Source organism: Hoplias malabaricus, chromosome 5 (assembly GCF_029633855.1).
Source record: "Hoplias malabaricus isolate fHopMal1 chromosome 5, fHopMal1.hap1, whole genome shotgun sequence".
NCBI lineage: Eukaryota > Metazoa > Chordata > Actinopteri > Characiformes > Erythrinidae > Hoplias > Hoplias malabaricus.
This window is the reverse complement of record NC_089804.1, coordinates 37998541-38016250: the sequence shown is the minus strand read 5'-3', so window position 1 is coordinate 38016250 and position 17710 is coordinate 37998541. Positions and strand designations below refer to the sequence as shown.

The 17710-nt window shown below is 38.9% G+C and overlaps 1 protein-coding gene across 2 annotated transcripts in view; it reads right to left on the bottom strand.

Annotated features, from left to right (window-relative positions):
• Positions 1–1170: 1170 nt before the first annotated feature.
• The window catches only part of prkcdb (protein kinase C, delta b), a 30161-nt gene continuing 13621 nt past the window's right edge, over positions 1171–17710 (bottom strand). The window contains exons 2-17 of one of the 2 annotated variants that reach the window (XM_066670683.1): positions 16428–16549; positions 16075–16341; positions 12871–13039; positions 11365–11396; positions 10368–10453; positions 8924–9053; positions 8673–8773; positions 8315–8402; positions 7974–8113; positions 6929–7102; positions 5956–6047; positions 5362–5424; positions 4753–4891; positions 4344–4532; positions 4047–4175; positions 1171–3580 (exon numbers count right to left, since the gene is read on the bottom strand). In XM_066670683.1, the coding sequence (XP_066526780.1) occupies positions 3422–3580; positions 4047–4175; positions 4344–4532; positions 4753–4891; positions 5362–5424; positions 5956–6047; positions 6929–7102; positions 7974–8113; positions 8315–8402; positions 8673–8773; positions 8924–9053; positions 10368–10453; positions 11365–11396; positions 12871–13039; positions 16075–16341; positions 16428–16536 (2067 nt within the window). In that variant the 5' untranslated portion in view covers positions 16537–16549 and the 3' untranslated portion in view covers positions 1171–3421. The remainder of the gene's footprint in view (positions 3581–4046; positions 4176–4343; positions 4533–4752; positions 4892–5361; positions 5425–5955; positions 6048–6928; positions 7103–7973; positions 8114–8314; positions 8403–8672; positions 8774–8923; positions 9054–10367; positions 10454–11364; positions 11397–12870; positions 13040–16074; positions 16342–16427; positions 16550–17710) is intronic. The other variant, XM_066670684.1, reaches the window with a different exon arrangement.

Here is a 17710-nt window from a genome sequence, read left to right as displayed (position 1 = left end):
TTTATAATTTACCAATAATATACGCAGTGAAACAACTTCCTGCCAATTCACTGGGCTTTTATTATGCTATAGTTACCCCCACTTTAGTTGATGTTGTTTCTTTCACGTTTTAATGAAATAATATATTTGTAAAGCGCACTAGTTATTATTTGTTATTATTGCATTAAACGTTTCCTTTACTTCAAATAGGTTTTCTGTGCTTAAACAGTGCCCTAGCTTTACAGATCAACCAAAGAAAGCGAAAACTGTAACCCTGCAGTTATAGGTCACCACCGCATGATGGCGGTAGAGTCAAATTTCCGTCATGAAACCGTTAGTAAAAGACAACCTGAAAGGTCAGGAGTTGGTGTCCTTTCTTGTACTCGATTTATCCGTTACAAAAATCACCTCCTTTCACCAAAATTAGTTATTAAGAATTTATCTTCAAGAAAATGTTCCACAATGCCTTAAAAGTAGATGTATGTCGACGGCTTTTTAAAATTAAATTTATGTGGACTGAACACTATAAAATTATAACCTTGCCATTTTATTATTGCCCACACCCAGCGAATTGACCTACATATTTGGGTGTATGTGTTGTAAACTGAGGTAAAATAGTTTTAAAAAAGAATAAGTAAATACCCTTAGGGAATATTTTTGCATCATAACACCCTTTAGTAACACCTGTGCTAAGAAACTAATAATACCACTGAACCTACACATTATTTTGGGAGTTTTTCGCGCGAGGTTTTTTGTCTCAATGCTTGCCGCACTCTGTAATGAATACATAGCGATTATTCATTATTTAATCTCCGTTCTTTTATATGATACACACTTTCCACACTTTTCTCCACATTTGTGAACAATTCTGAAGCATTAGGCTTTTCATATTGGCATTTTAAATGCAGTTTCCCAAGGAATACACCCCTCACGTTTAGAAACATTTCCACAAGGAGGTGCTATTGAGTGCTTTGCATCGTAGACACTGGGTGGTTTCCCAGACAGGGACCAAGCCTAGTCCTGGACTACACCGCATTTCTATAGCGATTTTCCATTGAAAGTTTATTTGGGAAACCAGCCCTGTGTCATTTTTACATTAAACTAATGTGTATGACCATTTTGTTTCTATGAAAAATATTCCCCCAATTAAAAAAAAAAGATGGTGATTCATTCCAAGTAGGTTTTCTGAGATAGATGCTTTTATTGTATTCAGTGAAGTATACCAGTAGAAAAAAACAGCTTAGAACCATATATATATATATATATATATATATATCTTTTTTATATACAAGACCTTATTTCATTTTAAAAATACCTACACATTCAGTAACATCACATATATTCTTAATAATAAATTTCTGCTGACTTTTAACCTCCACCCAATATTTATTCTACAGCAGAACCTAGTACCATAACTATACGCCCATCTAAGAGTTAACACAGACTTCTTTAGCACTTTGATGGCATGTTTTGTCTCTTGTTTGTAGAGGTCCTATTTTAGGTGCAGTTCTAAGACTAGGAGGTTGTTAACAAGTAATAATCCAGCATTTTTTCAACCTAATCTCAGCCTGAAGCAGCTGTCGGTTGACTTCTATTATAAATGTTCTTTGTGTCAACAGGTTTTCGGTTGTTTATTTTTTAAATCCAGGGAACCATGTCAAAACTATTGTCTGTGGTAACTGACAGTACAGCACAAACGCAACATACAGAGATTAGCTTGAAAAGTGGTTAGGTGTTCCTTTAAGGCAGCCTGAACACAGCTTTTTGTAAACACACTCTTCTTCTAACCTTTAATCAATTTAAGGGCAATGTGGTCTAAGATCAGGGCAAAAGAGCAACCTCTAAACAGAGCAGGAGAATAAAAGGAAACACAGCTTGACCATCAAGCAAACCACAGAATGTTATGAAAGAACGTGTGAAAGAAATACATTGAAACCTGAAGTACCATGATCTTTTATGATCTTTTTTAGCTTTCACAGAAGAAAACATCGTTTTCTGATGGTAACAGCTCTAATGATTCTCACCGTATAGGACTGGCCAAACTAGTTTTCTTAAGAAACCATTGTTGTCTCTTAGACTTTTTAAATATTCGTTAAGACAACAATAAGATTTATTACAGAAACAGTACTGACTGCAAATGACGGTTTCTTTGTCTATTTTTGTATGTGTACATGTAGTAAAAATGGTCAATGGAAAATAGAGCAATTGTATAATTAAGTAGTTGAGATGTAAACAAAGTCATTCTGAGTGGTTCCGAGAAAGCTATGTCAAAACTGTTCAAATTTGTGGTCACTGAAACCATGAAATACTATTATTAGGCACAAGGCATAGTTTAAGATTAGATTGGAGATTAGATTTAAGACTAAAACCCTTACCCAAAAATTTATATTCTTTTGGGTAATTTCACTATTTCCCCCTCACAATTTTTCATAAATCCACATTAAATATAAAAACTGTCATGTATTCTCCTTTAGGTTTGAACAAGTAAAACATTTTCCCCCTGCTTCCTATCACCAGCACTGTGATAAAAACTATCTCTACCATGAACAATTTCACTTGAAACCATTCTGAATGACATCTCAACCACTAAATTACATTTCATTTCTCAGGTTCTTGTTTAAGAGCATGTGTGCATTTGCATGTCTGTCCTATAATACACTAATACAGTACATAATATACAGTTCATTTGATTCCAAAGTTTTGATCATTTAAAAAAAAAAAAATCATTATAATACTTCTACACAACCTGGTCACCAGGAGGCAGATGTCTATGCTTCTATGAACCCAGCACACTGCCAGTTGCACTCAATAATGAGTTCACAACATTAACTATAAAGTAGCTACATCAGTGTCATTAAATGGTGTAGTGTTTCGCTGAGTCAATATATCTGTAGACAATTACATCCCATCTGATCACGCTGAGTTAATATACCACCGCTGCTCATATCCAGTCTTAGCGCCTTAGCAGTGATCTGTTTGTGTAGATTTTGAGCCTTTGAGGAGTGTGTTAAGGTAAGGACTATGTCCAGCTAAGAATGCACCGGGCACTTGTGGTATTGGCCCTGCAGAAGGGCACGTAATTAAAGGAATACTCCAGTGGAATTCAACTTAATCGTATTCTACTTCATCTGTGGCATTTGGCTGTTTACCACATACAAAGAAAAGAACAGAAAACATGACTCAAAACACATTTGGAACAGACATCAATGGACAGATGATGAAGTTATAACTTTAGCATCTGCCCTTTGGGTTCTAACATTGATTTATGTTTATAAGTACAGGACATAGTTGATTGGGGAAATCAACCATATGCTATAAGATGTCATGGGTCCAGACTAGACTGAACAGAACTGGAGCATTCCTTTAACACCGACACTGGGTATGACTGGCTGGAATGGTGCTAGGATGGAGGCTTGGTCACAGTGCTAGATGAACAGGTCCTTCATTTCTCAATGATAGTCTCCATGGTTGGGTTGATGAAGGAGAAGCCTTTGAAAGCTGCCTGGTCCATTGAGTCGATCAGGTTCTTGTCTGCGTGTGAGAGGCGGGGTTTCTCGCTCAGGAACTCCCTGTCAAAGTTGCTGCAGTCATTGGGGGCTTTCTGTGATTGGAGGAGAGCATGTGTCAGTCACAAATAAGATAAACATTAGCTGGATTTCACAGAGCAATCACAAAGGAGATTTCTGGGGATTATCGTTAGAATGCTCCTGCTGCAGGGGGCAAGGGTCATGAGATAGACTTCATCCAAGAGCACACAGACTGCATAAAATCAATGCTAAACTAAAATTTAAATAATTTCTCCTGTTTAAAGTATAATTTTGGCATACAATTTATACTAAGTAAGACAACACCCAGCTCATGGAATGATTTGTTCACAATTACACTGCAGTCTGGTTTAATTGTAGTGTTTATATATCTAAAGACACATTCCTCACCAATAATTCATTGTATAATCAAATGATTAATCTTAATCATGAACTAAATCCCCATCATATGACTATTCATTTGTATGCATTGTCAGAGAGTGAGCTTCAGTCTGGACAGTGTAATAAATCTGAGGACCGTACCACTTTAGGCTTGAAGGGGGGATTCACTTCCCTTTTCTCTAGTGCAGCCCAGTTGATGGTCTTAAAGAAGGCGTGTCCTCGAATATTCCCCACAACTCCAAGTCGACGTGTCGGATCTCGCTCAAATAACTACAAAGAGAAAAGGCAAATGTAAGCGGACAACCAAACACAAGCAAAACTACTGGTCTACCCTACTTTAAATATGTGAGGAATAGGTATGTACAGTTTGTTATATTTTCATAAGTTTATAAGGGATTTTTTGCAGCTCAGAGGTTCACAGGGTGGATGCCGTGGTACCTTCTCCATCAGGTCCTTGGACTCCTTGGTGATCCAGCGAGGATAGTGAGGGACGTCCATCCTGATGGATTCAAACAGCTCATCCTCATCATCTCCTTGGAATGGTGACTGACCAATCAACATCTCATACACCAGCACTCCAAAGGACCACCAGTCCACTGAGAATGAATACCTCTGCCCAAGTAAGATCTGAGGAAACGTACACTCGAGTCATGTATATTTTAAAATTTAATGTTCAGATTTGATCTGAAATATCGACTTGAGGCAGATCAAAGTCCAAAAGCACAGTCAAATTCTGCCAATTTGTTAAGAATTTTTAATAATAAATAGATGAATATATAAAGAATAATATACACCTCTCAGAAACTTTCAGAAATCTTTCTGCACTAACATACACACACACACACACCTCTGGCGCAATGTAATCAGGTGTTCCGCAGAAAGTAGTGGCTCGGTTCTCTCCAAGCATGTTCTCCTTACACATACCGAAGTCTGCTATTTTAATGTGCCCATCTCTGTCCAACATCACATTGTCCAGCTTCAAGTCTCTAAAAACACAAAAATATATCGTATCATTAGGCAAATGTAATGTATAATATTACTGTATGATGTCATGCAATAAAGCATTTAGATTGTGGAGTATCACTCAGCTGTATGTTAAGATTTTATACGGAAAGAGTCTTATTTTTATAATCTTATATAATCTTTATATCTTCTATTGTATAATCTTCAAATAAAATAGTGTGTTTTACAAACTTCAAATATATGTGTTTAAAAGGAACATTAAAAAATATTCATGTTAAGTGTCATTAACTTTGCATTGACAGTGCATAATCCTATATATTGGCACTTGACCATGAATCTCAAACATCTCAGAAATGTCTGTTGCCCAGGCAGCACATGTCACTCATAACAAACTGCACATGAAATATTTACCAGCTGGGGCATGAGACAGATGGGAAACAATGCTTACAGATACAGAAGTTACAGCATACAGAAGCCTGATAAACGGTCTCACCTATAAATAATGCCTTTGGAATGAAGGAACTGCAGGCCACAGATAATTTCAGCTGCATAGAACCTGCATTAAAAAAAAACAAACAATGAAATGGTTACAGGTGTCAGATGAAACAAAAGTAATGTTCCTGATATATATAAAAACGACATTCCACATCCTTTACATAGGGGGTGCATCCAAATTCCTAGTGATACCTCTATACAGAAATCATTATACATCACAAAGTAACAAATGTACCTCAGTTCACACCTTAAATATACTGCCTTACTATAATGTAGTTTTAAGGGAGCACCAGACGCTTCCTTATATCCAGGGGTTAATTATCCAGGAGCTTTATATATTTATTTTTTACTGTTTGAAATGATTGAAAGCTAAGGGCAGTAAATGCTGGTCACTTGACCACGAGAAGTGAGGTCATTGCTATCTAATTGCTTTGTCTCCATAACCTATCATTAGGCTGGGTGTCGGGCTGGAATGCTGACTACTGAGACAGCAGCCTATGTAGGCAATGATTCACAAAGCAGCTCACTAGGAATTCGGACACACCCGTGGCCCATTATATGGTTTATAAGAAAGGCCGAAACGTTCACTCACGTGGCTCGATACAAATCGAAACGACCTTTATCTTGAATGTGGAACATCAGATCACCTCCATTGAGATATTCCATTACGAAAAACAAGTGCTCCTGAGACAGAGACACACACACACACACACACACACACACACACACACAATGTCGGCATTAATATTTTTCACATCTACAAAGGTCAGTCTTAGAAGTTGGCTGTACTTACTGCTTCTCACAATTTAACTAATCACAAACAAACCCAATTATTTAATCCTCTTAGAAATGACTGAAATGTGAATAAAACTATGGCTATTTTGACTGGACATTAAGTAAACTTCAGGTGGTCTGTGACTTTAGCACAGTAAAAAAAAATGGAGTTGGAATGGGGAACAAAGTGTAACATCCGAATGTTAGATTCCTCTACACAACATTTTCCAGGATGTTTCATAATATGCAGAAATGATATCTTTTAAAAATCACCTACAACATCACATCTCGTAAATGACAAAAACCCCACAGTGTGTATATGTCAAATACCAGACGCAATAAACGTTTTTCCATTGTTGAGCAAGGCAAACTGGTCCTTCTGCAGAGTCACTGTCACCTCAAGTCAAGATTTGTATGGTTTTGTTTTTTCCCCCCGGTCATGACAAGTGCCACTTCAGTTGTCAATTAAACTCTCTGAACGAAAGATCTGTCACTTGTAATTTTTCGTAATCATTTCAATGTATCACAAAACTAATTACATATTACTATTATTATTTTGCCATTGGGAATTACTTTTAAAAATATACTGTATCCACAAATGGGAGTGAAGGAATTTTTACAATGAAATAAAAAATAATCTTTATATATGCTTTGTAATATTTGAAAATAACCTGAACATGTCACTCTGGGGAAAACCCTCTAGTGAAGTGGCCAGCTGTAAATGTATGCCATGCTATGCCTTTAAAAATTAAGCTTTTGTGACACTTTGGGCTGGAGGATAGTCATCTCACCTTGGTCTGGAATGTGCAGTATAGGTGTGTGAGGAAGGGGTTGTCCCAGGCTAATGCTAGCACCCTCTTCTCCACCATGGTGCACTCTACATCATCGTCCATCAGAACTACATCTTTCTTCAGAGCCTTCACTGCAAAGAATTCTCCACGACCCTTCAGCTCAGCCAGCATCACCTAACACAAGGACACTCACCAATAAAGAAACTGAACACTATGCACAGTACAAAATACTGATAATGTAATTTAATGCTGGTTGAACAGTATGGCTACAGCGTATGATCCAGCTAATCAGAATGTATATGAGGGTAGATTAGTTCTTCTAAACGGAGGTTAGGGAGTGCTAGAAACACTGCTGAGTATGTCAGCAATTACTGTGATATTGACCTTTACTTTACTGCAGAAGTATTGCATAAGGCTGTGATATGCAAATCAACAAAACAATGTTTTTTGTGTGTGCTTTGAGCTTAACCTCCACTGAAACCAAAGCTTGATGGACAGAGTATAAAATGCTCTCCAGAATAGGGACCTAAATCTGGACCCAATATTCCAGGTACAAATCTGAAAGTTACTGCTTTGAGATTTCACTTACACTACTTCCATACAGCTCTGTGTTAAGATCAGTGAAATATAATGCATATTTAAATTTGTTACTGTCTAGGGTGACCAGATCTGAGATGGTGAAAAAGAGGACATGTCTGTAAATTAAATGTTTACAGAGAAGGTTATCGACCAATAACGGTAGCTCTACAGTCAGACCGTCCAATCAGAAGATTTTAGGCTACTTCACCACGCCCCCTTCTCACTCAAGTGAACCAATCTGAGTAGGGGAGGGCGGGACTAGTTTGTGAACGAAACGCTTCTCGAAGTTCTATGTAAACTCTAGAAAAACAAAATCACAGACGTTTGTGAAATTCCACCCACATTTTTTAAGTCTAAAAAAGAGGACATGTCCGGGTAAAAGAGGACGTCTTGTCACCCTATTACTGTCACAAAATGTGAACAATGCTTCAACGAAACTAGAAGTATAAGACTATCATGAACTCACCTTGCCAAAGCTGCCTTTCCCCAGCACCTTGTGAAACACAAAGTTGTCAAAGCTAACACGTGTTTTTTGTGAGAGGGTTGAGGCAGAGGGAGCTGTTGGGGTGGTCCCATCCCACATCTTCCCATACTGGCTGCTATCTGCTAACACACACACATACACACACAGAGAAAACATTACAGACAACAGATTTGGTCTTATGAATACTTATAGTATATCAATTAAATTAACATAAACACAATGTTGTATTAATACAATCACAAATTATTAAGAAAAAAAGGAGGATTGGGGGGGCTTAGCTTAAATAAAAGGATAATCCAAACACTGTAATAATGAAGGCTTACCACTAGGGTCCGCTGGAATATTTCTGGGAATATCCTGATAGATCCCAATATCTGACTGAGCGGGATCAGACCGCTTAGTGGAGGATTTCTGAACAGAATTCAACACATGAAAAACGAGGAAAAGGTTCAGTTAGATTCAGTCGATTTGTCTAGAAAGCCATTGATCTGAGAAAGGTACAAACGTAATCAAGTAATGTAATCTTATTGAACAAGAAGTAACCTTACTACATTCTGATAAAGCTACTCATTTCTTATGGACTGTCAATCAAACACAATATAATGAAGAAAGGGAAAGTTAGACCTCTTTTATTCCCAGTAGATGATTGATAGATACTATGACATGTGTTGAGTCACTCACCATACTAACTTGAGTCAGAGCCTCAGCCAGGAGCTTCTGGTTTATGCCGCAGAGGTTGGCTACTTTAGTCTGGCATTTATGATGAACGTTCATACCACAGTCTACATGGAGTAAAGGGCAAAAAATTGGGACAAAAATGTGTCCATATTTAATAATAATAAAAACCATTATGCAATGTACCATGTTGTTTGCCCAGGAGAGCCCAAACATCAGCATTTGACTGTATAAAGTGAGTCCAACATCTTTCTCACCTTCACATTTGAGGCCTTGCTTGACCATACCCCACAGCAGACTCCCGCAGTGGTCGCAGAAAGTGGGGCTCATGTAGTTGTTCGTCTTGAAGCGATGTGGCATGTCGATCTTGAATCGTTCTTTCTGGAACTGTATTAAAACAAATGAGCCTTCGTTTAGCTGCCATGTTGAGTCTAGTGGTTTTTTGGCTCGGACACAACCTCTGCCCCTCAACATGGTGCCAATTTCTGACCAAGGGACACTCCCAGCGGTCTTCTCACAGGGTCACTATCTTTCAGAATCTACTAAAACACCTCTATAAACTTTAGTTTACTACCAAGGTGGTCATGTTTGTCTCCCGAACACATTTTGTGCATTTAAGTCCCTAATACGTATATACAATACTAATACTACAGCGACCCTCTATCTTTCTTACTCCAAATGGACAACTGACAAGCTCTAAGCTCCTGAGCCACATGGGCTTTAAGTGCTCACACACGGCTATTGATCAGCAGAAGACTCTGATCCTTGGTGTGTACGTTTGTTTGTGTTGTAATTGGCCGGTCCAGCCCTTTGGAATTTAATGACCTTTTCACACCTTTGCTCCATGAGCTGAAGGCAGTATTCCCAGTGTTCGAAATTCAGCATTGAAGAGTCAGGAGACTGGAGTTCGGCGTTGACTGGAGTTTATTTACACATACACAGGACCATGTATGAGTACAGCTGGATGATCTCAGTCTGTAAACTGGAGGTTTCCTCACGTGCATGCAGAAAAGCACGGGCACAGCTTGGTCATCAGTTTGTCACCAGTTCAGTCTATAGCCAGTTCATTCTGTACCCAGTCCAGTCTGTGACTGTTGCCAGTTCATTCTGTTCCCAATCCAGTCTGACACCAAATATTTTAGGAGGGCCTTATATACATTGGAGTAGTGGGGGAAGGGAATTGAGAGGAGGGGTATGTAGAATGAGGGTGATGAAGAACGTGTAAGACAGAGGAAGGGGGGAAAAGGTGAGAGAAAATGGAAATCAGGGGAGGGATAGGAGGAAGAATAGGGTTGAGAGGAGGGGTAGGTGTGATAAGGGTGATGGTCAAGGAAAGAAGGAAATAAGCTAGACCAAGAGGTGTGAGGGGAGGTGTATGATGAAAGATATCATTTTTAATGACATTAGCTCTTTAATGAAAATTATATGCAAAACTAGCTAATTTTTGCTCATTTCTTTGGGTGTACAGCCATATACTTCTGGTATGTACACAACAAAGTGCACTTTTAAAAATCCTTTGCATAATTCTACATATTTCTGGAGGCAAATCTACTGGGTAATGGCCAAAACGGCAACAGCTTAAATATCAAACAAATGACAAAGATCCATGGTCAATGTGATGCATTGTGGAGCTGATAGGTGTGAACAGATTGGTTATATGAGACTGTATGTTTACTCAACAGATATAAAGGAAACACTCACCACAGTATCTCGACTGTTGGCTGCACTTCCTGTGCATCTCCCAATGATCTTTTCAATGCACTTTTTGTGAATAGCCGCATTGCATTCTAGGAAAGAGACAGAGCAATAAGGAAGAGGTTGTTGCAGGCAGGTAATCTGTCAGAGGTATTTACAATTAAGTGATAATTTACAGAAAAAAAACAAAGATAAAATACAATTGAGGTCATTATGCTTTTTTTTAAAAGGTCTCTTTTTAAAAGATAAGGGAAGGGCCATCAGACATTTCACACAAATACATCTTTAATTACTTTCTCTTTGCAAATATGGTTGGATGGAAGATAATTAGCATGTTTCTTGTAAAATTGTGATAACTGGACTGAGTTTATTATTAACTGAGTTTTATTATTATTAAATTAGCCATTAAAAGTGTTATAATGATGTTATTAAGTGTTACCGATGCCAAGGTTCTGTTGTTGGGCAGTATCACATTTTATTATACTGTCTCTAAACAACACAATATATGGTAACACTACGATGGCTGGATTGTGTGTATTTGCCCTGTGGTAGCTCACAGAGCCCCGTGGTAGGTTGAGGAGCAGGTAAAGTATGGTTTAATCACAAGAAGATTACAATGTTCGTTCACAGTATGACGTCACCAAAAGTCTGCTGTTGACGTGTTTGCTGTGGGCATTCTTATCTCACAGTGAACAACTTTCCCAATACTGTTATATCCTATAGTACTATAATCATACACCCTAACCCTCAGGGACACAGTAAAAATATGCTTTTGTTTGTATGTACTGCATGTCCCAAATGTACAGTAAGGGATGCTAATTTGACTCAGGCCTTATCTGCGTCTGTTCCTAATATAGTTTATTCCAAGACTAAAACCTTATCACTGCTAAAATATTATTTATTACATTTCGCCACATTCAGGTTTCCATTTATGGCAAAGTATTACATTAAATACTGTGTGTATGTGGATATAATGAATTGTGATGGTTATAAAAACACTCACGTCTGCATTTGTAGCCCTGCTTGTTAAGGCCCCTGTAAAAAAAGTGTGTGTTAGTTCATGACTTTAATATTAAACAGCATATGACAGAGCGGACAGGACAGAAATATTGAAAACACACACAGAGGCAAACACACATACACATACGATACAGGAAGAAAAGTCCAGCAAATGTTGCTGAGCCTGCAGAAATGTCTAGATAAATCCCTAAGAACTGTGAGTTGGATTAGTAAGGCGTCGTAGATGGCTGACAGAGATATCATTGAGGAATGTGCATGTTTAAGACTGGAGGAAACAGGAAGGACATTTTACTGTTTATACAATAAACTACAACTAAGCTGCAGTGTGTGCCAAAAAAAACACATCTGTTCATTTCATTATCAGTCATTTAAACTGTGAAATTAATGCAACATATTCATATGATGCTGTTGGACTAATTTAATAAGCCAAGTAAAGGTAGTGTCGCAGTCACACAGCTCCAGGGACCTGGAGGTTGTGGGTTCAATTCCCGTCCTGGGTGACTGTCTGTGAGGAGTGTGGTGTGTTCTCCCTGTGTCTGTGTGGGTTTCCTCCGGGTGGCTGTCTGTGAGGAGTGTGGTGTGTTCTCCCTGTGTCTGCGTGGGTTTCCTCCGGGTGCTCCGATTTCCTCCCACAGACCAAAAACACACGTTGGTAGGTGGATTGGCAACTCAAAAAGTGTCCGTAGGTGTGAGTGTGTGAGTAAATGTGTGTGTGTCTGTGTTGCCCTGTAAAGGACTGGCGCCCCCTCCAGGGTGTATTCCCGCCTTGCGTCCAGTGATTCCAGGTAGGCTCTGGACCCACCGCGACCCTGAACTGGATAAGGGTTACAGATAATGAATGAAAGAATGAATGAATGAATGAATTATAAGGGGTGCTACCTCAACACAACTGGCTTACAATTAAACATAATGAAATAATTAATAGACTTTAGAATCAGAATTAGAATTATAATCACTTCATTGGATTTGTTTTCTGCATGTAACCCAATCCGTGCAGTAACACACACACACACACACACACACACACTTCTGAACACTAGGGAGCAGTGAGCACACATGTCCAGAGCAGTGCACAGCCCTAGCCACAGCGCCCAGGGACAAGTTGGGGGTTAAGTGCCATGCTCAAGGGCACTTCAGTTATGACTTTCCGGTTATAAGCCCAGTTTCCTAACCACCAGGCCACAGCTGCCCTTTTATTAACTGACAGTAACAGATCCCAACATTATCCAAAATCTATACGCAAACTTTACGTAGATACACCTTTTATTGCTACAAGTTGCATATATGTCTAACATCTGGAATGCCAATGGTGACAATTTCCAATGAGTGAATTAGTATGTTTTTTTTTTTGCTGATGCTAATACAAACACAGCTCTTTACAAGAGATATAAGGCCAAGGAGTTCTCTCATTCACTCATTCATTCATCCATTCATCCACTGATCCGTCCAACACATATTCATACACTTACACAGACATATATCCACTTACCAAACAAACTCTCGGCAGACAGAGCAGAAAGTGGGCTGTTTGAAAAAGGTGGCACTGAACTCATGGTTTTTGATAAAGTGGACTTTGGCCTGTTTGATGGCTCCTCTCCTTCTGTTCAGTGTTAAAACCCCATCATCTTCTTTCTCCCTCAGGGACTGTTTGCTCATGTCTGGAAAAAAAAAAAAAAAAAAAAAAACAATTCCTTATACATTCAGAGACATTTGGAGATTTTTAGGGACCGCTTCCACATTTTTTGTTTCTTTTTTTCCTTTGCTCTGATCTCACTGACACCGATTATAAGGTAAGTATTAAACCATGTGGAGTAAGGACTCCGGAGGAATCCCCCTGAAAGACCATGCTGTAACTGGGAGGGAAATTCCAGTCTCCATTGAGGCTGACCTCGGTGTGTGCCTGCCCCCTAATTCAAGCCCCTGAAAGACAGTTGAAAAAAAAAAAAAAAAAAAAAAAAAGGATCTCCCAGGATTATTTGCCAAATGCCAAACTCTTCTAGGGTGGAACCCGACGTCTGAGACCGAGAGTCTGACTCACTGGACCAACATAGTAAACAAAACCAATGTGACCCACAGGAGCCACTGATGAAAAGAAAATGTGTGAAAGGTCAAAGAGGGACAGAACAATGAAGGGAAAATAACAAACAAAACATAATTAGATGTGAGAGATGCTAAAGTAGAAAACCTGAGAGACAAAGGTTAAAAAGTGTAAGGATAAAAATAGACAAATTGGGAAAATTAAGAGAGAAAATGAGAGTCAGAACTAGACAGAAGAGAAAAAAGAAAAAGAGAAAAACACAAATGAAAGAGAAGAAACTAAAACATACAGACAGATCATGTGCACGATTGTAAATACTATTTTCATTCAATAAGTCTTACACTCTCTCCCCTGTGTGTGTGTGTGTTTTGAGTGAGTCTGACTGTCAGCAGTCGCTTGTTGGACAAAACTGAAGCCTGTTCAGACAGGAGGCGCTCCATAAATAGAGACGGCCTCTTTTCAGGAAACTCATGAAAAGGGGGCGGGACGGAGACACTTCAGTCACTGCATTCCAAAAACACACTTAGACAGCTGAGACAAAGCCAGACCACGTCCCAGCTCTCCTCACATTCCCACAGCAACACACACTACATAACAAACTTCTCACAATTCACTGGAAATGCCTGGCAGATGCTCACTTTGTCTAAGTTATACTCGCTGTTAGCATCTTAAATACGGGCAATGTGTCTAATAATAATAATTTAAAAAATAAATAAATAAAATAACATTTTTAAAATGTTTCCACCTGTTATTCACTTAAAGGCTAAGCACCACTTAATGGACCTCCATGAATATTTCACATTATTTTAGTTACTGACGTATATAAGTATGAATCAAAATGAAAATAACAGCTTAATTTGCTTTAAAACTGACAATTTTATTAAATTGACGGAAAAATCCGAGCTCACTACGGAAATTCTTGAACGCAAAGGTGACGTCACTGGTGGACAACAGCTGAACAACGCTGCAGTAAAACACCTTTATGACTGACTGTTATGACAGTATCTAGCTAAATAACCAACATTATTCATGACAATAGCCTAGCAATAAGCTAAACTCAAATTTAGAGGTACCGTTATTCTTGTAAATGTGATCGAAGTGGAACTCGAATTCATCCGACACTATAAACCTCCGTAATGCAGCTACGTAGCCGAGTATAATCTGAGTCACCGAGTTTAGCAAGTCAAGCTAACGTTAACTAACACCAACTAAAACAGGCGAAGTGAGTGTCCTTACCCTGTTTACCTCCATGTTACAGAGGCTCTTGAACACCTTTCGTTGGTGTCCTTACATGCCCATAGTGTTGGAAAAGCACCAGTGAAATGAGCTACAGATAACGGAGTGAGCGAATGGTCCTTTCCAAAGTGCCCGTTTAAAGTTGACAAATTTAGTCCATTTTCTGGATATTTTGGGATCTTTGGGCCATTTGTGCACAGATGCCCCACTGTACATTGAATGATTGCAGCCAAAAACAACACGCCTTTTCATCATTTTGCATTAAATTAAGTGCAACTTCTAGAGTTGTTGTCCACCATCTACGTCACAGGCAAGACGCCTATTAGAGTTTCCCAACACCGTTGGGGGGGGGGGACCAACGGTCTTTTAAACCTTATTCCTTGAATTAGTAAGAAATAACATGTTTTCTGACTATTAATAAACACAAGTTAGGAACTCAAATTCCACTGTATTTATTTCTTTGACAATTCCATATCGCTGGTGCTTAGCCTTTAATATTTCAAATAAATACATAAACCAAATGTCAAATAATTGGGCTTCCATAAATATTGTTTGACGGATTTAAAAGTTTACTGTGTAATCTATCTCTAAAATACAAAACGGACTACAATCCCATTCTTTAATCCCATCCTTAATAAAACGAAAGTTTTTCTCTTGTAAAGTTACTTTAGAAAGTCCTGTTCTGACAGTGCCCAGATTAAATATGTGATTAAATATGCACTAAATTCATCTTAACATTTCCTAACCCTTAAAACCTAACACACATTTAAAACCTAGTCATCAGAATTGAAACATTTATAGAGAAGTTTTATTCTACTATGGATTAAGGAAAAGTGTGATCACTTTATAAGAAAGAAGATTTTGCCCGAAGCCCCTGCAGGCTGGACAGAGGTGTCTTGCTAAAGGCTCGCCTCTGGCTGTGCGTTACAAGAAGCAATAACTTGGACCCAGAAGGTGAAGCTCAGATACAAACCCTAAGCCGCACAGACTGGGGTGGGGCTATTGCCACATGACTGAAAGGTATAAAGCTGGAGAGCTGAGGAGGGAGAAGGAAAACAAAGTGGCTGTGGCTTTGGTTGTTGTTGTTGTTACTAAACCAAAAGCCAAATTTATTCTGGTTTAGAATCACGTTAATGTCTAAAAAAATACAATGGACAGAAGGGCCAACATGCTCCTGCATCTGTTGTCATCCTTCCTGGTGTCCCATGGACACTGCCACAGATTTTAAAGACAAATACCAAGCTGACACTGACACTGAGGAAGGTTGCAATAACTTTGTTTCACCACTAGGGTGCATAACATACACAACGGTGAGAAGATTCCTGTTTCTGTCAATACTGACGTGTGAGAAAACCTTACTGAGGATACTACACTGCCAGGGTTTGCCACTGTAAGTATTTGTTTGTATATATTTCTCACCTGAGTCTGAGTCTTCCACAAAGATCTGCACAGACATCATCACCTTCCCAGTGGGCTGCAGATCTACCCAGAATTCCGCATGACCATTGCCCTTTTTGCAACGCTCTGCGATGACAGAGACACCGACAGTGGCCTCAGAGAGAGGTTCCTCCGACGTCTTCATCAGGAGAACGTGGATCACACGACCCTCATAGATATGAGCATCAAAACTGGACTTCCACGCTGGAAACATGGTGGGCTTCCTCTGGACAAGAGTCTTTCCACGCTCTTGAGAAAGAGAGAAATACATTTACACAATCAGTTTCCGATTTATCAGACAGTCTCATTTCATAATAGTAAAGTCTCTGACCAACCTGTGCTGAGAGACTCCTTCACCTTAATGGCACAGAACGGCTGCTCATTTAGAGGAGGGTGGGTTCCCAAATTATAATCATTAAAGGCAATCCGCAGGAACGGAGCCATGGTGAGTTCTCACCTGGTATACAGAGAGAGACAGAGAGAGAGAGAGAGAGACATTAGATGTTGAAACAGCTGTGTACAGGCTTGGTCTGATGTACAGGAAGTTACAGGAAATGTTGCCAGAGATGTGATCACTTCTCGTGCTACACTCAGAAAATAAGAAACTTCCACATTAACACAATGGAAAAGCAGACACGAATCGGAAGATATTTTGAGAGTCCACTTTATAACAATATTTCTAAATGTATCCACCATCGCAAACCCCATTGTGGTGTTATAAATTTGCATTTGGGACCCACTAGCTTTAGACACTTTAAACCCACTAACTGCTCCAACTTTCTGTGATTTGTTGCAGTCATTGATCTCAGAAATAACATCCATCTTTCAAAAAGCTAATAAAACATTAGAATATTAAATTAAACAGTCTTACCCTGCTTTGGTTTCAATGCCAGTGCAAGAGGATTCATAAATCACTGTTCTGTATTTATTTGCATTTCACATACTGATCCAGCCTTTTTTAAACATAAAGTTTCTACAAAATCCTGGCTGCAAATATGTGAAATGTGTTAATATCACAGAGAAAAGGGTTAATTAAAACTAATTCAATGAATTAACTGTACAAACACAAGACATTTCAATCAATTAAGTCTAAAGCTTAAGCTTGCTAACCTGGCCTTTCAGCATTTTTTATAACACTTGCTTTACTGGAAAGTCAAACTTCACATAACTTCATGTCCCCGCTAGCCTGAAGTATTTTTTTCCCCCAGCACCTTTGCTCTGGGTACTTCACCATGGTCTAAAAGTAGAAAGGAAAAATAGCAAAAAATAAAGACCAGCATGGCAAAAAACCCGATATTATAGATGCTGTGTTGCGTCATTTTCCGAACGCAGTGATTGAGGTTACACTGAATTCCTGATGGAATTACTGCACATACACAAAAGCACTTGGTGCTTTCGCAGTTGGAGAGTGCCCTTAATCTCTGCAATTATGTCGGGAAATGGGAGTACAGATACGCAAAGACAACACCAACAAACACACAAACAAATAAACAGGGATCTTGTGACTTAGGGACTTTACAAGACAGAAGTCTCTTCAGTTGCTCATATGAGGAAACAGTTTGAAAGCATTGGAAGGAAACAGTTTGAGGCTAAAATGCACATGGCAGCCTTCAGACTT